The 24229-nt window shown below is 39.1% G+C and overlaps 1 protein-coding gene across 11 annotated transcripts in view; it reads right to left on the bottom strand.

The window, feature by feature from the left end:
- Positions 1-2291: 2291 nt before the first annotated feature.
- pclob (piccolo presynaptic cytomatrix protein b) overlaps positions 2292-24229 on the bottom strand; it is a 57604-nt gene continuing 35666 nt past the window's right edge. For 5 of the 11 annotated variants that reach the window (XM_031293535.2, XM_036002689.1, XM_036002691.1 and 2 more), the window contains 21 exons: positions 22809-23859; positions 20803-20871; positions 20459-20485; positions 18877-18965; positions 18679-18754; positions 18440-18565; positions 16645-16753; positions 16359-16426; positions 16021-16262; positions 14718-14765; positions 14494-14624; positions 13562-13588; positions 13023-13116; positions 11525-11596; positions 10788-11085; positions 10211-10405; positions 7943-8084; positions 7761-7819; positions 6893-7030; positions 6622-6767; positions 2292-5493 (listed from right to left, as the gene is read on the bottom strand). In XM_031293535.2, coding sequence (XP_031149395.2) covers positions 5350-5493; positions 6622-6767; positions 6893-7030; positions 7761-7819; positions 7943-8084; positions 10211-10405; positions 10788-11085; positions 11525-11596; positions 13023-13116; positions 13562-13588; positions 14494-14624; positions 14718-14765; positions 16021-16262; positions 16359-16426; positions 16645-16753; positions 18440-18565; positions 18679-18754; positions 18877-18965; positions 20459-20485; positions 20803-20871; positions 22809-23859 — 3351 coding nt within the window. In that variant the 3' untranslated portion in view covers positions 2292-5349. Of the gene's footprint in view, positions 5494-6621; positions 6768-6892; positions 7031-7760; positions 7820-7942; positions 8085-10210; positions 10406-10787; positions 11086-11524; positions 11597-13019; positions 13378-13561; positions 13589-14493; positions 14625-14717; positions 14766-16020; positions 16263-16358; positions 16427-16644; positions 16754-18439; positions 18566-18678; positions 18755-18876; positions 18966-20458; positions 20486-20802; positions 20872-22808; positions 23860-24229 lie in introns of those variants that run through there. The other 6 variants (XM_031293536.2, XM_036002690.1, XM_031293537.2 and 3 more) reach the window with 6 other exon arrangements.

Here is a 24229-nt window from a genome sequence, read left to right as displayed (position 1 = left end):
CATACTCCATGAGTATTGTGCATCCATGTGCAGTATTTGTAACCACCAGCAGCATGAATCCAAATGGGGAGATCCTGTCCTACCTGTTATCGTGGGCCTGCATTTTATGATGGTTTAACTGTAAAATGCTTATGTTCCAATTTCAATTGAATTTGTTATTTATTTACAGTCAATCCCCATTTAAAGAAACACATTATAATAACATACAGGGGCAGAAGCTTTGGCTTTGTTTTCAGTGCTGACAAAAGTCACTGTGAAGTTCTTTATTGAAATGCAATGTCCTTTGCATCCTTCTGCAATGTTGTGTTTAAAACGTACATTTATTTGATCATATTTAAATTCATCCAACTCTATAGAAACAGAAACACTAACGTTGGATTTCATTTCAAATGACTGACATATACTGTGTTCACTTTTGGCTCATCCTTTAAAATGTATCAATTCTTCATTTGTCATATCATGATCATCACAATCACAATTTAAAAAATGAAAAATCCAACCATGATCAGTTATTTGCCTGCTTTGCTTGACCCTTGAACTCCTCCTTGCTTAGTAAATTGTTGTTGACTAATAGGTTCGGTTAAAACAAGGAAACATTAACTACGTTATATCCGGGGATGGAAGAAATCATTAAATCCTTTACTTGAAAATAATAATACCACAGTGTAAAATATGCAGTTACAAGTAAAAGTCCTGCACTCAAAACTCTTCTTAAAAAGTACAGTACATATAAGCTTCAATTTTATGTTACTTTATACCACTCCACCACATTTGGGGGAAAAGTTGTTCTTTTTTCTCCACTACATTAATCTGACAGCTATAGTTAGGCCTACTTGTTACTTTGCATATTTAGATTACTGATAGAAAATATAATTAACAAATAAATGATGATGCATTTTTCTACAGCACAGCAGTATATAAAGTGGTTAGAATGAGCTTTCACCACACATTGGTAACACATTGATGCATCAGTAATTATAATATAGTATAGTCCTATGTTATTCTGGGGCGTTCTGCATATTGAGTACTTTCACTTTTGGTACTTTAAGTATATTTTCTTTTGCTAAGTTAACATTTAAAATGCTTCATAGTTGTAACAGAGTATTTCTACACTGTGGTATTGCTGCTGTAGTTATACATCTGTGGTGGTTTCAGAATTATTTCTACAGACTATAAGGACTACATGTAGGGGGCGTGTCAGCTGTCATTGGTCATATGACCCGGAAAATGTGGGGCTTACCATTTAAGTCCTACATGCTGTTGTATGCAGATAACACATAAGTGTTATCAGAAGTGTAATCTGCAAATCATTTCAGATTTGTGGTGGTATTTCCAAATGAAATGTCCTTTTTATTCTGGTAGTTAAACACTGTCCACTTCTTTTAGAACCAGGATGCTCTTCTCTACAGTCTCAGATGTTAGCTGGAGTCAACTCTGCCTCTGAGTGGCCATGTCTTCACATAACAGCTAAATAAAGCATCAAAGATATGACCAAGCATGGGAATGTTGTGTTCATTTAGTTCTAGGCTCTACTTTACAGTTGTAAATGGACTGCCTTTAAACTTAAAAAGAAAAGAAAAGAACAAAATGTTTTTTTTTATATAGTTAAAGCTGATAGAGATTGTGATATGGAGGGTGCTTTCACCCCAAAAAGGATCATTAAAAGGGTAAATGGTAAATTTAATGAATGAAAAAATAAAAGGGTAAATGGTAAATTTAATGAATGAAAAAAGACAAAACTCTCTTTTACCATATTACTGAGAATAAATCTTGAATGTTAAAAAGATGCAGATACGCACCTATAAACTTCACCACAAAATGGCAGCAAGGCTAGGTAAATACATCCATATTTTGAAGTGTCACAGTGCATCACAAGTTGTTTGCACTTAATTGTCAACTTTTGCATTTGAATGGAGGCAGGGTCCATAAGGAGCAGATGGTAAAAAATGAAATGCACTTGCCCTTGAGAAGGTCTAATTAATAAATTGTGATTAAACTACTCCAAAAAATAGTGTTGCAGAGGAGTTACTTTTTTACTGCAAATATGCCCTTTATAATCAGACACACAATGTGCATCACTTTGACACCATCTTGTGGTAGTATCAAGAATGGCACTGTGAAAGGCAGTGCAGACTGCTATGTTTTTTTTTGTTTTTTTTTGTTTTTTTTTACTATAACAAGTCCCTACTCTGACTAGTGAAAAAGCGGTATGGTCTTTATTTAGGAACAAAAAAAAATAGTTCAAAATTCAGTTTCATAATGCGAAACAAAACCATGCCCAACTCTGCATGTGTAATATAGCTCTTCTTAATATTTATTCTTTTTTTCTTTAGACTCAGGGGAAACAGCTGATCTTTTACAGCACAATTTGCATAATATCTCTACACATCCTGTGTACAACCACAAAACCATAACATTAGATTCTTTGTTTTTACACTGAGTGAAAAACAAGACAATTTTACAAGCATATTTCTTTACAGTCAGCATACGGATAAATCTATACATATTATTTCTCTTTTTAAACATAATCTGTAGGCAAAATATACAGACAAACCATCAACAAAACATGCAACATCCAAAACACAAAGTCTCAGACAACTATTGAAGTTGAATAGATTTTTTTTCCCTTTGTGTTGTTTCAGCCGTTTACGGGACGTGGTTGCACAGACAGTCATTGGTTGACAGCACATGTTTTGATTACACAGTCATCTCCCCTTATACAACTATAGACACGCATTGCTGTACAATTATAAGTCTTTTGCGATTTTTTTTCGACACTCACATGCTCAAACTTCGGACGATATAAACATTCAATCTTTGTAGAAAATAAACACTTTATGTACACATGTCAAAGGACTTGAGTCACATCCACACCTCTCAGGACAACAACAAATGGATGGTTTCACAATTACAGGCAACAGCCAATCGGAACAAACAGTAATTAGCTTAAGGAAGGTCTAATGAAACACGAGGGGTTAAACAGTCATGACTGAGCATTGAGGGACTATGTCTCATTTACTGTACGTTGTACACAGACTGGTAAATAGACTATGAGCATGATGTACTGTAAGGGTCATTTCTCCCCAGATTGTGCATTGTGTTTAGGAACCCCAACGTGTTTGTATGTTTTTCTTTTGCCACATAGATACAAAATGCACACCACAATATTTTCTGCCACCCCCATACACCGTGATTCAGTTCATTTCAGTGCAGAAACACAAAACACATAATCTTGCATGTCATGACAGTTAAAATAAGACAAGAAAATAAACAATGTAATAATAAAGTGCACACGCTCCGTGTAGAAGTTAACAGCTGTTAACATCAATTTATATGAAAATCAGTAAAAAAAAATCAATATATTTAATATTTTCTTTTAATGATGTACAAATTAAAGTAATTTTTCTACAAATTTCTTTTAGACAATATCTTCCCAGATATAACATTAAGTTCCCAAAAAAAAAAAAAAAATACATTCAAACACATCTATGTTGCATAGAATTAAGAACCAATGGGTCTGGAGTTTTAAAAAAAAGTGAGGTTGGCACAGCAAATTAAATATCTGAAAAATTAACCACAATCCCTTCTTTATTATATTCTCTTTTTTGTTATCCTTTGCTATATGATTTAAGTGACATCGTGTTCTTAGTGTCTTTGTTGTTTCCTCTGTTATGTTTAATTCTTTAAAAAAATTGCATCAGCCCAGTGATATGCTTAAATACACCGACAGTAGTTCTGAGGGATTCTGATTTGTTAGTGTTTTTTTCTTTTTCTTTCTATAGATATGGAGGCATAACATTACAAGATGAATACATGGCTCACCTGCTCCAAATTAGTACTGAGACTTGGCCCCCATCTGACTGAACTCCAGTGGGCCTGAGTGAGTGTTTTGGTCACAGGCAGTGAAAAAGGCTGGTTTACTGTGTTGCGAGAGTCACTCACATAAAAACAGCATAGTGAGTTTTACAGCACAGCCGGACACAGAGAAACCTTGACATTTGACTGGTAAGAACATTTTTTTTTTTCATTTGAAATTATTTTTAGGTAAAACTCAGACCAGGGGGTTTTACTAATACACAGAAAGCAAAGCTGTCATACTGAAGCGATGGCAGTTGCAGATCCACAGATGGTTTTGACACAACTTGTGTAAATTACATGTTCATTCCAACAGTGTAATTACATGATGAGCTACACAGAAAGAAATATTAGCATACTCTGAGCTACTCTGAGCTCTGAACTACAACAGCCTTAAAGTAAAATGTCGTACACATGACACAGATGTGATAAACTCTTGTCATCCTCTACAGTTGGCTTGTAACTTTCCACACAGCAAGTGTTTTGGATTTTGAAAACCAAAATGCTGTTCATTTTATTGTAATTCTAACCTGCCTTACACAATAGCATGGATCACTGGATGTTGACTTTGACCTTTAAAATGTGTAATCACAGCCCTGTTAAATATCTAATGGTGCATCAGTGTGATCAGAGGTCCACATTCACAAAACGGCTATTTAGACTGCCTACACCATAGACTAAAGTAGCCTACTGGATTGTCAGTGCGTCACCCACAACCTTAAACAGAGATCATATGTCTATATTTTTATTATAAATAATCTGGTGACAAGAGAACAACTCTTATACATGATACTGTATTTAGATATATTCTGCATCTGATATCTTTGTATATTATATAAACATCACACTGTACAATGTGGTTCTCTGATATGCTCTGTAATCTGCATGTGTGATATCTACAATCTGTAGTGCTGTACATTTTGTCTTCATCCCATAGCAAAAGTCAACTGCTGACTCGTTTTTTTCTTCTTTTTACATGAAGCTAAAAGACTATCATACAAAAGAACATTACACATTCCTTCATCATTAAGCATTTCAAGACCACTGGTTTTCACACACATCACAACCATCACTTGGGCATTTCAACAATGAAAACACAATGCTAATTCAGTTAATGATCAAATTCAATTTTTTTTCTTCATCTTTCCTTCTGATAGATATGTTTGTTTAGTTGCACAACACCGAAACAACAAAGTCTCATGTGGATCATGGAGTGGAACTAAGGTAAGAAAGACAACCCTGCTCTAAAAGCCATATTGCTGCATGTTGCAGTGCCTGCTGTGGTATTTGCATGTTTGCATCCCACAATCAAGCACAGCCAGCACAAACTCGATATGAGGTGGACATGTGGGCTGGCAGTGTTGGACTGATAAAGTTGTTATGGTATTAGCACATAATTCCCTCCTTCTTAAAACTTCTGAACTGAACTTTTTCTCTAAATCATCTCTGAACTAGTACATTCTGGCTTCACCTTTTTATCTATCTGGACGGCGCTCAGGGGTTGGTCTGAGTGGAGCTGACGAACAATTTGTGCCAGCTGACCACTCTCTTCCTCATGTCTACCTTGTCCAGCCAGATGTAGGCTTCCCCTATCAGGGTCTTCTTCATGAACTTGCCTCCGTTGGACACCAAGAAAAGCTGGAAATACATTGGAGAGAGAAACAGATTTGTCATGACTGACTCTGTTGTTATCAAATTGTTAGTGTTTGTGCTTTGTCAGCTTGAATAATGCAAGCACCATCAGGTGAAGTGGTTACAAGACGACAAAGTCTGATCTTTTGATTATTTATACCTAGGTAGAAATAAAAAATGTGTAACCTTTAAATCAGGATGAAATGTGGACATGTTAGTATCACCCGCTTACATCCAGGACATGGTCAAACATATACCCCATCATCAGCCAAACTGCTGGCTGCCCCCTCACAGCGAGGGAGAACTAATCACTCAACGAAATCCCGACTGTTCACTGTCCTGGCTCCCAAATGGTGGAACGAGCTCCCCATCGATATCAGGATGGCCGAAAGCCTACACATCTTCCGCCGAAGGCTAAAAACACATCTCTTCCGACTACACCTCGGATAAAAAAAAAAAAAAAGCTTTGTAGCTTTGCCTATTTAAAGCTACTGTATTTGCACTTACTACTTGTAGTCTGGAGTTTGAACCTTCACAGTTGAAAGCACTTAATTGTAAGTCGCTTTGGATAAAAGCGTCAGCTAAATGACATGTAATGTAATGTAATGTAGTATCCAAGACTATAAATGAATGTATTTGTTACACATTCCATTTCATTTTCCCTTCAGCATCGGCTGAAAAAGAATCAATGAGCATGAGATTGTAAGACTTGCCAGTATTTATTAGAATGTACCTTTTATAGAATTTACCAGCTACTTTTAGATGGTCATATCCTGCAGCCCACCATGAGGTCCAATCTCCCAGCTGCTACATGAGGCAGCAGACCAGTTTATAAAACTCACCATAATGAGGTTTAAGACTTGTATTGCCAAGCCTCCAGTTTTAATTAGCTGCAATGAACCATTATGGAGATGGTGGATGTATACTGAACTGAAACTATTGGATTATAACACCACACCTTACTGCAAATCTATGGAATTTATTTTCTGTGATTATTAGGCCAACCAGATATGCAAAAAAATTATCTAATAAAATCAAATTGGAGCAGCATTGTGTGACACATGCTTGACAGGTAGACACAACCAGATCCATATCTGCCGGTCTGCAATTGTCGTATTTGGTGGCCTGTTGTACCTGAATGGAGTGTCCAGTTGAGTTGAGGGGGAATCTGAAGGTCTCATTGAAAGAGGGCTCTCTGTCATGTCGACAAACTCTGGTCTTCTTCTTGATGATTCTCTTCTGAGTGGCTACATTTACCACATACAACTTCACGTATAGGTCTGAAGACAAATTAGATGCATCATAAATATGGATTAGTGAAGCTGCAAACTATTTAATCTTTCTCAAAACACATAACCATATACTTGCACTCATGCATGTGCACAGACACACACTACTTCCAGACCTGGCAGGTGGTCGGGGCTTTTGAATTTATAAGTGATATTTCTGCATTGAAGGATCTCCAAGACCAGTTGGTCGCCTTCTGTCTTCACCTCCTTCTTGAGAGCCACCTTGATCTCCCCCATTACTTGTGTTTTACCGCCTAAAAAATAAGAATGAAAAGAGGGTGATGGAGATTTCTATATTTCTTTATTCCCTGGCTGAGCCCTTGGCTAAGTACCTGCAGGCAGATTCCTACAGTTGCACAGAAAAATGTGTTCTCTTAGGATTATTTAAATTATTTATCAAATATGCATTTCTAAACCTGGACTCATAGCAGAACAAAAGCAGGTCAGGGAACATCTTTCCAGTTTCACAGGTTTTCTTTAGACCATGTCTATCATGTGCCTCTATTGATAATTAAGTGTAAGGATTTTACTAAGACAGGCTAAGTTAAATGAGTTGTTTGGCACCATGGAAATGACCGCCTAACCCTCATCTGTGTAACAGCTGCCAGCTACAGCCTATGACCTTGGGCTTTTTGTTGTAAATTGTAACTAGAGATGGAAGATAGGCACCATGACATCTGAGCTACATGAAACGTAGATACAGTTATGATAGCAGGTAGGATAGGGTGACACCCACTTCTCTTCCACCATCCCAAGCTATGCATTAAGTCATTAGGCTAGGTAAATAATGATTCTTGACAATACCCACTTAACTGAGCATTTCACTCCACAACAAAATAGAGTCATTATGAAAACACAGTTTAGAGGTGGTTAAAAGCGTGTCATTGTAAATAAATGTATTCTGTTGTTATACAAAGTATCCAGCAGGTGGAGACCTACAACCAAGTAACAACTAAAAAAACAGAGGACATTTCTGTAACTTGCCTTCATTTTCTGGGGTGCCTAGTTGGTTTTTGTCGGTGCCGTTAGGAATAGTCTTACCACTGTGAGAAGAAAACAAACATATGGGCATCATCAGATCTATAGAATAGTAATATAATTCTAGTCATTACTGTCAGCCTTGAGCATTACTGGATGTGCTAAGAATGAGCTACAAATGGTCTTACATGCGTGGCACTTGAAATATGGCACTGTCCACTCCAGTCCCTGCCCCCTCTTCCCCATCCAGACCTCCGTAGGCGTCTCCCACAAGACTCGGGGCAGACAGCACCACTGACCCTGAGACATCTCCCAGTCGGTGTCCTGGTCCTGAGGGTGGCAAGAGCAAACATGAGGAAATCTATCTATCTATCTATCTATCTATCTATCTATCTATCTATCTATCTATCTATCTATCTATCTGTCTATCCGTCTATCTATCTGTCTGTCTGTCTGTCTGTCTGTCTGTCTGTCTGTCTGTCTGTCTGTCTGTCTATTTCAATTATTTGTACACAGCAACGGACAAAGAGCAGCTTCACTGACTTTTACTGTACCACACATGCATGCATGTCCAACAGAAACACTTTGCACCCCCAGCTATCACTCACTGACAGTGACGCATAACTTTGACTGAGCATCACATAACAGCATATCAGGGGAGGGACAGATCAGCATAGATGACAGCTTGTCCTTTAGCAGTGCAGTGAGAATTACCTCGTAACTCGTCAAGATCACAGCAAATCCCTTCACTAGGAATAAATCAAGGTCACTTCATAAATGAAAGTGAATATAGTGTGAGGACATGAATGTTCTTTCATAAACTTCATTATTTTCTCTTGGGTCCAAGCTGCTGTTGACTTATGCTCATATACAGTATGAAAGAGCGTGATTAGTTCAGGGAGTATGTGAAGTGTTTCTGTCTAGACTAAGGGTGGATACATTCTTTGCCTTCTTGATCTCAGTGTCCACTGCCTCCATTTGCTTTACAGTAACACAATCATTAATAATCTGTGGCACAAATAGTTGGATAGGCCATTTCTATAGCCATGAAAACACAATTATATCAATAACAAAAGAAACAAAAAAAGACACGCACATGCACACTTAGACATTAACAGACTTACATGAAAAGAGATGGTTTGCTACTTCAATGATTTACACATTTAGTTATATGGCCTTTGTTTCTCATCTTTCTTTTTTTTTAAATTCATTTTTAGTGTTATTACCTTATGGTTAATAAGTTAGGATTAATAATATTTAGCATATTTCCTATGTTGCCTCACCTTCCCTTGACACTTCTGTTCCTCTCATGGTTAGCAGACCGCTTTACTCTCATTGGCCGGTGAGTGAGCCTCCTGTTGACTTTTGAACCTCTTGGTGTGTCTGTGTTTCCTTGTTTGACTGGTTCAGTCTCAGATTTGTGTCTCCTTTGTTTTAGGCGGCAGGTTTGGGAGAGGATTGGGTAGGGAGGGGAGCCTGTGTGCCATACCTGTGTGTGGCTATGTGTGTGTTTTGTGACTTATCTAAGGGTTCACATGCACACAGAGAGAGACTGCAGCATCACAAAGTCCTCAGTGGCCAGGGAACAGTAGCCAGGGAAGCTGCAACTGCATGCTTAGTAAATAGTTCTGACACTGGGCTAACTTATCTTAAAAAGCTATGACAACAAAGTTCTTCAGTTTGAGGACATCACACTAAAGATTATGCATAATCATGAATAGATATTGTTTAAATTGTGTTAATATGGTACAAGACATGGGGGATTGCCATCCCTGTTTGGTTTCTATACCAGGGTTGAATATCTCCACACTTGGGTTCTGTAGAAACCATATGCTTGGGATTGGCACATGCACAATTCATGTAAAAACAGAGGGGTCTGGGGCTCTTATTTTGGAGCTAATTAAATATATACTGTTCATTAGTTGTGTTATAAATTGTTAAACTCTTCTGCTGTGTTAGTGTAATAACTCATAGTAATATATTAACTTTATGTCCTACTAAAGATACCGAAATAGGCAGCAACATGTTAAACAGATGGGAAATGTCAAATACTGTATTTGGGATATTTACTGCACTGAATGTGCCAGATTTATAAATATTTAATTTTAGATTTAAAGACTGAATATAATGTTTTTTTATAGCAAGTTTAGGTTTTGGTATATCTCAGTTGTTTAGTCTTTTTCTTCTGCCTTGGGTTTTGTTTAGTGACTATATTAGGAAGATTGATCTAACTTGGAGGAGTAAAGAATTTAACTAAAATTATTGATCAAAACAAATCACTCTGTGCTCACAGAAAAAAAAAGTAAAACAAGGAGAGCAGAAGGCAAAGGTAAAATGTTAAGGAGGTGAACGCACAGCGGTTCAGGTTTTCATTAAACGTTCTCAACAAAGCGTGCATGCACAGGAAAAAGGAAGCATGTCACAGGAAGTGTGTCATGGGTAGGGGCAGGATTTACTTGGTTGCAGGCGGGACTGTTGCACGGCAGCCTCGGCAGCAGCAATGGCTATCCCAGCATCCTCAAGGTGGGCCTGAGTGACGCTACTCTTGCTTTGGCTTCGGGAGGGGCCATGGGAGCGCAGTTGGCCATCAGAGGAAGACTTGGAGCTGCCTGGGCTGCTGTGTGACTTTTCCAAAGGCATCATCTGCATGTCTGTAGGAAGAAGAAATGGAAGGTTATGAATGCTAGTGGGTCGAGATGATGTGCTGTAGATGAATCCACACTGTTAACAGTATTTATTTTTGTCTCCTCCTCAACGGTCCTTATTGTGTCATTTACTGCAGCAGTTGACAAGCACATGGAGTGTAATAACAGCTGTCAAGAAATGATTCGCATTTTTGTTTTTTATGGTAACAGACTCTATTTCTATGACAACTGAGTGACCAGTTTTATGAATTATTGTTTTTTGTCGCAAACGGAGACCTGCCAAGGATAATCAGTGTCATGATGTGTCATATATACTGATTCATGGAAATGAGTATGTGTATGAGTAGTTCCCAGCCTAAAAACAAATACTTACTGGGGATTATTTTACCTTTGGCTGGATCAGGGAAGATTCCATGGCTTCTGCTCTTGATTACAGAGGTTTTAGGTGAATCATGACTCCCATCTGGTCCATGACCCTGTCCCATACCATGCCCAGGCCCCATCCCAGAGCCTGACATATGGCCTAGGCTGTGTCCCTGACCATAACCCTGACCTGCGCCAGACCCCGGAGGGCCTTGAGCAGCATGGTGGGCTTTGTTGTGCTCAATGCTCTCACTCTGCTCCTTCAGCGGCAGCCATCGAGGAGTGTTGTCGAGCTGGGCCGTGTTCGACAAGTCAATCAACACCTGAGACAAAATGAACATACACACGGCAGTGGCACTGAGAGAAAGACAAAAGAAATTCAACATTCTAAAACAAAGCCCAACACTCAGGTGTAACAGGTAGAAAATAACTCACTGAAACACAGAGAGGAATGTGTATGAAGGTAGATAACAGGACAGTGTGTGCAAACAGTCTATTTGCTAAATAATTGTAATGCATACTGAGTTAAAGGTGCTGTAGGTATCTTTAAGCACAAGATGAATATCACTGCTCATTAAACAGATGTACAGGCATGAAGCTTGACTTGGGAGTTTGTAAGAGGAGGGGGTTCATTCTAGTATTATTAGGTTGTTTTAAGAAAACCTGGTACTTCGAAAAACAGCAGAATCTTTTTGTGTGATGTAAACACTAAATGCATTTGACATTTTCAGACATTTTTATTCAGATTCCAAAAGCACTCACTTCTCCAAGGAAGTCATTGGAGGAGGACCTGTCATAGTCCCAAACTGTCACCTCCAGCGTCTTTTTCTTTAACTGGATAGAAAGAGTGAAGAAGGAGAGAGGGGGCACAGATTATGATGAGGGATTTTGTGTGCATATGTATGTGTGAGGGAGAGAAATGTGTATGTGTGATTGTGCCTGTGTTTGAATGCATGTTGGTGGAGGGAGCGCGAAATAAAACAGGCGCGCTGTATGTGCAGTGCATGAATTAATGCAAATCTATAACAGGCGGGTCATTTACTGTAATAAGCAAGGAAGCAAGAACTTACATTAGATTTGGTCGGTTCCAATACATGAACACGCATGTGTGCATAAACTTGTGAATGTGTATGTCTATATGGAAATGTGTAGGAGGAGATGGAAACATATCTCAAGGGGTGAGTGGGCGAACAGTCAATGCAGCAGCATTTTTAAGGCCGGCAGGCTCCGGCCAGCAATGAGATGTGATTAACAGAAGAGAGCTCAAGAGGAGCCAATGAAGGCCTCTTTTCTCAGACCACTAAAGCTACCGGATCTGCACTCATCTCACTGTTGTAATTACAGTCTGGATGGTGTCTCTGTCACAAACAACACATGCTCCTAGCAAACGCAGACATCCAAAAAGAACATGCACCCATATACACAGTAACACTCGCACAGTAACAGACAAGCATACAGGCACATGATTATCAAGTTTATATAACTCTTTTTGTGTTGAGACTGTGTTAGAGCAGAAATTATGGTTGTTATGGTCTTGGGAGTGCTGATAAGTACCCTAGAAATCTTGACGCACCCTGTCGGCAGCAAATGTAATTTGCAGCCAGGGGGTCTAGCAACTCTCCGTTGGCTTGCGAGCTGGAAAAGCCAAACTCTAGCTGGGCCAATCACATTGTATATAAAGTCGGTGGGCGGGCTTAACATAATGACGGCAGAGTTACGACGGTTGCGCGTGAATTCCCTGCTACTTGAAAACAAAGACGATGGCTGCTGCTGCTGGCGAACAGCGGTCTTTCGAATCGGCTTTGGCCGCGACTCTGGAAGACTTGGAGTTAAGCACTGAAGTCATTTTTAAAAAAGGAAGAAGTGTTCGGAGTTTTGCCGACCGGATACGTTTAATCTATCAACTATGGTTGCTCTGGTTGGTTGTAGCGCTATCCTATTGCATGCAGAGGGAATTTAAAAGACAACCGTTTATCCCGCCCCTCAGATTGAGCCCTGCCAATGGTAAATTCCCAGACCCAACATCTTGATGTGGCTTGTCAGGCTAGCTGATAAGAGGTTGCAGAGGGATACGGAGAACAGCCCTGAGACAGGGCTGAGGATAGAATCCTAATAAGAGTATAAGATATGCACTTCACCCAAAGTGGCCCACAGCACATACAGTAACTGCACAAGAAAGACAGGTTGAAGTGTGTGTGTGTGTGTGTGTGTGTGTGTGTGTGTGTGTGTGTGTGAATGTTAATGTCATTCTGCACAGTACCTGCTCCAGATGAATGTTTTTGTAGATGACAGTCTGGTTCCATTCTGGGTTCATGGTCTTCTGGGCATACTTGGTCCTTCTCTTGTTATCAGCACTGATAAGTCATGATATTCAGAATGATTGGTTGTCAATAATAAATGAAAATGTATCTTCCCTGCCTGACCCAATGGCAAACATTCACCAAATTGTGATATACTCAATACATGTGGACTAAATAGATGCTTGTAAAATAGTCAATCTCCTGCTTTGGAGACATTATAAACAAATTCAAATGTAAATGTTCATTAAATTGTCTGTTTTGGCGAAGATGCTTTTACAAAATCACAATGACTTCAGAGAAAGAAGCTGGGGAGATCTAAAAGTGAGAGGCATGGAGAGAAAAAGCAATGACAGGAGTGTTCTTAAACACCATGAAATAGAGCAGATAATTGGACAAACAACAGAGGCCACAACAAAAGGATGGAAAACCACTTTGGAGACATAATTCACAGAAAGAAAAACATAACACCAACGAAAAGCAAAGATCAGCACCACACTACCTTGCATTCTGGACAACCATGACTTGGCTGAGGGAGTCCAGAAGAGGAAGAGGAGGGCAGATATCACAAACAAGAAAAGCAAAAACACAAAAAACAGTCAGAGAAGCTCAGAGAGCTCAAAGAAAAGCCAGTAAAGGATAGAGAGCTGAGGCAATCAATATTCTCTGTAGGGTGTATCACTGTTTTAGTGCCCAAGCAATGTATGTGACAAGTCCAAAAAACATCACAATGATTACAACTGGCTAATTCACTATTCTGAACTGCTGTTGTCATACCATGACTGTGCACTCTACTGCTAATGTCTGTTAAACAGCAGAGGAACCAAAGTGCTCTCCTGCAGAGCTTTTCTAACCTATAGAGTGTGTAGTAGAGAGGGCTCATAATCTCATAAACAGGTCTGATGGGGTCATTATCTCAGATCAGATACTGTTACAGAGCAGCAGATAAAGGATGTATCGATCCTTTCTCTTGCTATCCGCAGGCTCTCGGGAAGATGGTAGATCAGGGAAGAGGAGGAAGCCCTGGACATAATACTAGGGGACGATTCTAAAATTCCCAATTCTGTCAAAAGTGGGCACAGTAAGAGAGAATTTGTAAATTCAGCATAGAGTGTGTTTGCACACATGTATGCTGTCTATGACCAGATAGTTGAACATATTACATATCTCCTCTCCAAGCTTTGTAAAAAGTCTAAAACACCCATCCATTGATTCATAGACATTATATCAAATTGAAATTGCACTACAAATGACTGCCTCATATCATCATGTCCAGCCTCATTCTCTCATACAAACTTGGGTAGTTAGTCAATTCCGTACAGGACAGTCAATATAAAGACAGAAAGAAATAAGGGAGAGAAAACAAGACAGACACAGAAGCAGAAAGGCAGACACAGACCAGACACCCATCACTTAAACACAGTCAGAGCTCACCCTCTCCCAGGTAAGAGGTAGACCTTGACAAAAGGGTCAGAGTAGCCGTCGTTGTCCCTCGGGGCCAGGTTTCTAGCCTGCAGGACGTGGACGATCAAGTTTCCCAGGTTCCTGTCATAGTTGATCTGGAGCTAAGGGAAAAAGAGTGGAGTGAAGGCTGTGTGAGAAAAACCAAACTACAGCTGAAAGAAACTCTCTAGTACTTTTTGTAAGTGTTTCTATACCTGAATTTCTCCAGTGATGGGGTGAGGTATCCTCATTACCTCTATTGGCTAGAAAAAAATATGGGGAAGAGCATACAATGGATGTAAAATGATTGTTTCATGAACTGACCCACAAAGAAAAGTACATATTAGACTTCAGCCACTATGCACCATCTAGCCATCAGACTCCTAAACAGCAGATAGGAGTTTATACTCATGGTCTACTTCAAAACTGTACTCAACTGTTTACATGTCTCCAGTTTGCACATTCATAACTTACATTATTTACATTTTCAGTGTTTACTATTATTATTATTATTATTATTATTATTATTATTATATTTTCATATGCAGCCTATTCAAATTGTTTTAATTTGTATATCTGTAGTATATATTGTAGATTTTACATTTTGTGGCATTCGGTGGACAGCAAAGGAAGAATTTCATTGTACATGTTTCCTTACTGTGCTTATGACAAAAAACCTTTGAAACTTGAGAAACTATGCTTGGATTATTTTGCAGTAAATGGTGCTCTGACTACACGCTTCGTCATCTTACAGATAAATGGGTTGTCCTTCTAGAAAAGATGTAGAGTAAAGATTTCTCACTGGATCTATACGCCTCAAGAGAGATTTGACTATCTGACCTGTGTACAGTAATTGACTGGAAAGTCCTCCAGTGAAGTTTGAGAAGGTTAATCAATTATTTGAGCTACTTAGACTTTAATATAAATTGTCTGTTTCAGTTTAGACGGTTTCCAAAGTACAAATATATTTCTACTGTTTGTTTCATATTCTATGCTAGGTATTCATCACCATTTGTTATTATATAATGTATCCTCTTTTTTCTATCAGTGTGACATGCCTTTCAATAATCAAGCACATTGCTTATAATTAAACACTTATGTATGCGTACCTAATGCATATTGTCTATTTGATGTGTAAGGAACACCCATACCCAGGGTTATGCACTGTACCACACTATTTTCTTGTTCCATTATAATTGGCCTCTCACTCTCTGATGAACACAGTCACACCATTTGACCTTCACATGCAACCTCCCATTTGTAATGTAATGTATGTGTGATGTAATACTGATGGATGATGCATGATGGATCACACAGGGTTCCACAGACTCCCACTTAAAACAGATCTATACTATTATTCATTCAGACTAGATTTATGTATCAACCTCTGACATATGAACCAGTTGTTCAATATCTATATTCCTCCTCGTCATCACATTGTAAACTGAACTCTTCACAACTGAAGAGTTTGTTTGAGATGAGGCAGCAGAAAGCATGCTAACAAGTCAAATCCACAACCTTGTGTCGTTGTTTCTTGTTTATGGCAGGGGATGCGGGCTGACCGGGGCTTGGCACACCACTGGAGGCAGCTGATCCAGGACCTGAGTGGAGGAGAGCAGAGCGCTCCAGTGCAGAGAGGACCCCCAAACCCCCAGGCCCAAGCCCTGCTCCAGCAACACCAGGAGCCAGCTGCTGGGACACTTTCTGCAGTTCTGCAGCCAACTGCTTAGGATCCACACCAGGGGAACGCTGCCCACCCACTGAGACAAATGCATATAGTAACTCACCTTGTAATGTGAAATAGGTCCACAGATACATGCAGGCATGCAGACATATCAACAAATGCTTGTACATACCAGCCTTAAGCTGGACATGGTGCTCCAGGGCTTGTGGGTGCTCAGGGTCAGACAGCATATTAAGGTCGCTGTTTGGATCCATACAGGAAATTTATAATGGGATATCAAACAGTGTATCTTAGCAGTAATCATAGAGTGATATTTGTCAGATGAAAGGGTGTGGAATGACGGGACGGTAAATTAGGGAGGAGAGAAGGTGTACATGGGTGTAGAGTTAACATATTGCGACTAAACATGTTGGAGTTTCAGTGGGATAGAGGGGTAAATGATGGCAGATGTGACTCACAGTCTCACACAGAGCTCCGCCTCTGCACACGGCTGGCCCATGATGCACTGCACTTCTTCGTAAGTCTTTCCCGTCAGAGGGATTCCATTCCACTCCAACACCTGCATTCCTGTGGTGTGATAAAGGCAAGAAGGCGATTCAGAGTCAAAAGGGTAATATCAATTCCCACACAATATGTTATAGCCTAATGGCAAATTCATTTCACCGCATCTCTGTATAAAATGAAAGATGATTCAGTCTGGATAGTGCAGCCTATGTGTAGTGTATAGTACACCCAATGGGAAACTTTTATAATTTCATTCTCAATTTGGCTTTTGTGTTGATTTTGACATCACATTATTATAGCATTACACACACAGCACAGCAACAGGAAACTAGAGTTTTGCACACAATCTTATTTGTTATTACTCAAACAAAGAATTGCATGTTAGAGGTAGAACAAGTGAGACAAAACAACACATCTGAAATAGAAAATCTATATATTAATGCTTTAATATACAAACATCAGTGCACAGCAAACTTAAACTTCCAACCCAAGGCTAGAGCTGTATGAGGCCTCACTTACACAACTGAAACCTGGTCTTCAGATTAGACTTCTGCTTACGAAGCAACTCACCAGCTGCTGTGACAATAAAGGCTTGAATTAATATCTACATATCGTACTGCATGAGCCAGTGCTCATTTAGATTTTTCCCTCTGCTCTCTCTATATATAATTCACTGTATCCTCCCCCACTTTATTTCTCTTTGCACCCGAAGGCATATTCTGCTGCCATTCTCTTTCAGTGAAACATAAACATCACATTTGCATAGTTACAATTCAGCATACGCTAGAAAGTAAACATGCCGGCCTGACCACTATTCCTATTTCTTTATTACAACTAATAATGCCATGAAAAGGGAACCCAGTCTAACCTTTTCTATTGTATTATTTCCAAACCAAAAATATGAATAAAATATATCAGACGAGAAGAAGAAATACATGATCTTCGTCCCTTGTGCAATAGCAAAGTCATGGCATTCCTTTTGGTGGAGTTACGTTAAAAGAGAGAAACTAGAAGCAATTGTGTTCTAAACATATCTTCAAACTGTGGGAATTACCACTGATATTCAGGCTCCCCTCTATCCAAACAATAAACATTAGAAGATCGATCATTTGAAAATTTGAATAAATGTAGTATGTAGAAATCAAGTAGATTTCTGAACATTCTTAAAGCTAATTATTGTGTATGTATGTTTGTCTATGCCTGCCTTTGTGTATTTGTGTGTCTATAATGACGCTAAATATAGCCTAATGACTAACGTAGCCCAGTGCTGTGGAGGGTGAGTTGACAGGCTTTTTCTGTTTGGATGTGATGTGTCGGGGAATGAGACATGACAGACCACAACACAGAAGGCTACAGCAGCCTCTCACATCTCCATCTGGAATTCACTGATTCAGGCAGAGAGTTTTACTTAAGGCGTATACGCTGCCATGGAAATAATAACAGTTTAAAGATTTGCGTTTACACCATTAATCTCTCAGGCCTCAGAAATTATATTTCTTGTACAGCAAAGTCAAATGAATGCAGCTCCTAATTTGAACATCATGTTCTCTTGTGGAGTGATGGAAATATGTAGCGTTTTTCCTACTATTCCAAACTTAGCTTTGTATTTTCCCTTTTTCCATTTCAAAAAATTAATGTTGTATTTCCTGATTAAGAAATAATAATAAAAACGAAAAATATGCTGAAAAAAGCAAGCTGGGGCAGAAAAACAATAATTTATACCGCCTCCTTTTCTCATTCGCTTCTTACCCTCTATAACTTTTCCTGTTTGTTCTGCCACACCACCAGGGATAACTTTGGCAATGTAGGCTCCAATCTCTCCTCGGCTCCCTGGAATCTCCTTCCCACCTACCACACGGATCCCAAGTCCATTCCCTGAGGGACAAATAAACATGCAAATCCTAATGAGCGTGATAGAAAAGTGATAGAAAATGATTGTGTGCATAATCGTAGTATGGCATGATGTGTGTTCTGTGTTTGCCTCGTACCTGACACACTGGTGTCCTTCGGGTCTCTCTTCAGCTTGATGCAAGTGTGAGGAAAGGCATAAGGGACCAGTTTCATCTGAGAGAGATTTTAAAGCATTTACAGCATGAAGAAAATAGGTTTCAGGTTCAGTGTTTGATATAACATTTAGGTAAGAAACAACATAGTGTGAAGTTGAATGTTGTTGGCTTGGATCTCACCTGTCTCCTGTCTGACACGTTTCCGCTCTGCGGATGCCCTTCTCTTGGTTTATCAAACCAATCTGTGTCCTCTCTCCTGAGGTGGTAGGCTAGACATGGAGAGATAGTGGTTAACAGCCATGTACACATAAACACACACCTACAGTATCCCATAGTTTGATAAATCCCTCCTTTAAATATGGACATGACAACTTGGACAGTGTTCAATCTTGCAATTGAGCTTTGGAAACACAAAGTTTGTCACACATCCATCCCCCTTAGTACAATTGCAGGAAGATCTCTGATCTGCCCTGACTGGATAGATGAATGCACAGAAATATAAACTCTGGTCCACATTATCCATGCCAACTGTGAGATCCAATGATCACTGCAAGCACTAAATGAAGGATGAATACATTTTAACAGCATTTTAAGGTTTGCATGCTTCTCAGTGTGAGGGCTCCCTTCTGTCAACAGTTTTTAAGCTGCTTGATATTGAAACATTGAGAGTTCTTGGAAAGTTTGACTAGACACAGTGGGTTTGAGTTGTCCTATTGTGTGTTTGTATTCCAATAATAATAATCATAATAATATAAAACAGTTTTTATAGTAATTTTCCAAACAATTCTTTGCGCTGTATAATTTGAGGAATTAAGGGGAGAAATATATGCACAGTAAGTCCTTACCTTCCACTGTAGCTTATAGTACACAATCAAAAACCACCAACTGTGAAGTGGTACTGTACTATTTTAATGTATTTATGATGTGTGCTGTGAAACCCCCCAAAGCTCATCATACAGAAATCTAACACCTTTAAAGTGATGTAACATCTAAAAGACATTGGATGTCTTGTGTTACATTTAGCATCATTATTGCAAAGCTCAAAAAACATCTAAAGTCATGGTAACAAGGCAGATTGGTGGAGAATGGTCTACATTAGATATGTGAGTCATCACTTTGGTGTTTGATGCAATTGATTGTCACTAAGGATAGAATGTGCACAAGTCTGCCAAATGTATCTAATTCTAATTCCACCAAGGAGATGCACCCATAATGATGAAGAGAAATGGCCTGATGACTATACACACTGAGGGTAAATGTTGCCTGTTAGCTAAATGTCTTGGATTAGTAAGTACTTATCAGTTCTTATCAGCGTTTTCTGATCTAGAATCAGTAAAGAGTGGCAACATCGACCTTCAGAATTTGTAATAAAAAAATAAAAGTGGATAAAATACCTTAATATAGTATGCACTGCAACAGCAGTTTTGTGGTAACGCTTAGCATGATCACACAATAAAGGCATTTTTTTGCAAAAGTGCATGACATGAATACTAGAAATGGGTCTGATATGCTTACAGAAGCACTGTAATGTCAATCCAAAAAGAGAAACTGAAGTCACTTAAGTATAATACAGAATGGATCTGACATGTCAACTACTACTAGAGACCTGCTAAATGGCATGTATTGTATACTATTGAGATGTGGGTCATTCCAGAATGAGACTGGTGTGTTAACAAAACCAGTGGGTCATTCAGAACCATGATGTGTGGCATGGAGGCATACAGTCTCTATGTAACTACATGGAACTGGGATGCTGTCTCACCTTCTATATTCCAGTTTGGGCCTCCAGCTGGGGTACAAAGTTATATGTTTTTTTTCAGAAATGCGTTCAACACATGTTCAGTAATCTAACAAACTACAGGAACTGTGCTTTATATTGTGAATATACTTTAGCACATGCACTGAAATCAGTAGTGAATATAAGATGCATGCTTGAAATTACTGCAAGTCTGACATTACTAGCCTGTCAGACAGTTACAATTTTAAGAAAAACCAAAAAAGAAAACACATTTTAGGGCAAAAGGTAATCTATCAATTAATGTAAGATTAATCTAATAGCAGTACCATGAAAGTAAGGGTTTTAACTAGTACTGTAAGATACTCTACCGTGTCTGATACTTTCATGAAAGATTCTGGCATCATCTCTGTTCAAAGCCAGCATGGACTCACTTAGTGCTGTAATCAAGGCAGATGGGACACTTTAACGTGGGGTCAGGACAAATATCACCTTCTTATCAAGAATTTAACCATACTGATCCTTCGCAAATTGTTCAGAAACTAAGTGAATGTTGCTAAACATTTTTTTTACTGTGATGCATTGTGATATGTATCTGATAATCAATTTGGATGTATGTGTATCTAATTAAATCTTACAAATACCTTTTCAAGTGGTATATTGACATCTACAGAAATGGATTTGCCTAACCTAAATGAACACTACCAATCTCCCACTTATGAAGATGGGCATTGTACAATATTTTCTGTCAATCACTAGGGGACCTGGACATCTCACATTGCAATGAGACATCCACAGCAACAACCAACAAGCAGAAAACATTCAGTTTATTAAAATGGAAATGTAAAACATGTATTGCACAACATGCAAGGATGCAAAATCAGATACAGATAGAAAATTAAAGACAGAAACAAAGACACACAGTTACATACAAGACAAATGAGACACAATAATATGGTGCTAAATGTAATTTGTAACAGTACACATAACTGCATGGTGGTTCTTGAGAGAAGTAATTGCATTGCAGTATGTTTTGACATGTACAAAACCCCCTGCAAATTGCATTACTCTTAAATTGTGTGTCACTGACTTGCAAGGAGTTGCCACAGAATGATGCCTCAACTGCACTTGCAGAACACTTGAGTACATCTAGACACAATGATTCAGCATGTATTCCTTTAAACCTACTGCTGCTAGTTGTTTTCCAAAATAGCTGAAAGGGTGTGTAAGATGAGAAAATATACGTTGTTCTGAGGCGATGACCTACTTTTCACAAAGACACTATTTCGCTCTGCAGTTTGGTGGGGGAGGGCTGGACAAAAGACTCTCTGGACACTCCTTGTCATACCTTTATGTAAAAGTCCTTTACTACAGGTTTCTGCAGCTACCAGATGGTCTATACAGCATATCAGACACTCCAAATGCCATTAACCAAACATCTTGAAACATGTTTATTCTATATATATATATACTGTATAAGTCATGTATATGTTATTTATGTTTGTACGTGATTTACGTTCATGAGGCACTTCACATATGATAAAATGTTTAAATATTACATTGTTCTATTTTTTACATAGTTTTTGTTATTTAGGAATGACTTACACATTAGACATTTTAGCAGTTTTTCATAACACAACGCCAAATCTTGTATGTAACTTCTACTAAAAATATTTTGTGGTAAATCACATCTAAAGATAAAAAAATACTCTCGCCCTATCAGTAAGTTTCTGAATAACCACTCATGTTAGCCTTTATGTGCCACAAAACACATCATTCTTAACATAAATATTTATACAGTACATCCTCAATAACTATTTATTTATATCTACCATGCATTCACTGAGTGATATTTAGTTAAGGGTGACTGTCAAGTATGTATTGCTTAGTATAAACAATTAATAAATAAATGTTGGACTCTCACTAACAATAAGGCAGCCATATTGTGGACAACATGTATAAATAAATTCAAGCCCATAGATTTTGTGCATACCAGCTGTGTTACCACTGAAGTAGAAGTAGGGATAATCATTTAACTGTGAAGAGGTAAAGCCATTGTAAAATAAAAAGCCAAAGCATGCTAATGAAATCACAGAAAAAACATGGATAGAACTGATTAGAGACATACATAAACTCAAGCCAAGAGTATTATGTATGAGTGAGTAAGATATGGAAAAGAAAGGAAACAGCATGCAAACATAATTAACCTTGACAGAGGGATATATAGTAACACACAGCCAACAACAATTATCTGGAGCAATAATGATTAAGAAAGAATCAGTTAATCCACAAACTCAGTAAGCCCACTCAGCATTAGCATGCATGAAAAGCAAGTCCACACAGTCGAGTTGCTGCAACAGTCTTAGGCTCCATTTACCTTCGCTGTCAGACATGGCGCCTTGCAAGTCATCCATGATGAATGCGATGTCTCGATCATAGCCTCGCGTCCGAGATTCCTCCCTCATATGTTGCTGTGCCTCTGGCAGGGAATGGCTGGACCCAAATTGGTCCCTGGAGTCAGCAGTGATGGGAGGGAGAGGTCCAGCTGAGGCTCTAGCCATACCCATAGGTTGGCCCACTGGGCTCAAAGGGCTCTCCTCCTCAGAGTTCTGAGCCACAATGGGGATACGGCCTCTACTTTGGCTGATAGGTAAACTGGTGGGCTTTGCTCTGGCCACCCCAGGGGCAAATGCTGCATCCAGGACCTCTCCTTCTGTTTTAAGGCCAAGCGAGGAGCTGGATAGGTCCCGTTTGATAGATAGATCCAAGCCATAGACAGAAGAGGGGCGGGAGGAGGGGCGTGATGATGGTCTGGAACGGGTGCCACTTGGGTAGGTGCCATCATCCTGGGCAATGGCCCTGATAGTGGATCCAAGTCCAAGGGACTGGCCAAGATTAAGAGAACCAGCTAAATTGGCCCCCATGGAGGAGCCAAAATATTTTTGATGCTCAGACAAGTTCTTTCTTAGCCCAAATGTAATCTCATCCTGAAGCAACCTAGCTGTAGCAGCCAGATTGGTCACAGAAGAGGCCCCAGATCCCATGTAGCTTCCAAAGTTAGGGTCCAGGTCCCTACTCTCCTGAATTGGAGAACATTTTGTAATGGCCTTAGGGTCTATTAAGGCCTTTTTGTTCTTCATCTGTTTCTGGTAAAGCACAGCTGCTGGGAGCTGCTTTGCAGCCTGTTTTTCAAGGGTGAGCCTGCCGATGCTATATTTTTCTCCTTTAGGGAAGTGGCGAAAACTGCCATCACTGGGGAGATACTGAGGCAGGCCCAGGCCTGTTAAGTGTTCTAGTCCTTCAGTTCCTCGCCTGAACTCCTGCTTTATCTGCTGCTTTAGTAGCTTCAGCTCATAAGGCTCCTCCATAGTGTCATCTTCTCCTTTACCATAACCCTGAAGTCGAGATGAGCCTAAAAAATCTGCCACCTAAAGAGGAAAAATGTCACACATTGAGTGTTTTCTCAACAGTAATGTGAATTAAACTCACATAACAAATGTATTTTATGTGTTAGATATACCTTGAGAATAAGTGATCAATGACATATACACAGATATGGCCAGACTGAAACATTGCGTCTACATTTGTTTGTAATTGTTAGTTGCATATATATTTATATATATATGACTAGATACTGATCTAGTTTGTCTCTCACAAATGTCTTTATAATGACATATGCAAAACGTGCAAAGGCTGAAACTTCAGAAAGAGATGGATACTTTTCATAGAACTCAAGCTTTGTTTTGCTGCCATCCGTTTTGTGGCATTCTGAACAGGCTATAATAACTGCATCATCGG

This window comes from Sander lucioperca, chromosome 7 (genome assembly GCF_008315115.2).
Source record: "Sander lucioperca isolate FBNREF2018 chromosome 7, SLUC_FBN_1.2, whole genome shotgun sequence".
In the NCBI taxonomy this organism is placed as follows: Eukaryota; Metazoa; Chordata; class Actinopteri; order Perciformes; family Percidae; genus Sander; species Sander lucioperca.
The sequence above is the reverse complement of the archived record's forward strand: the minus strand, read 5'-3'. Positions and strand labels throughout refer to the sequence as shown.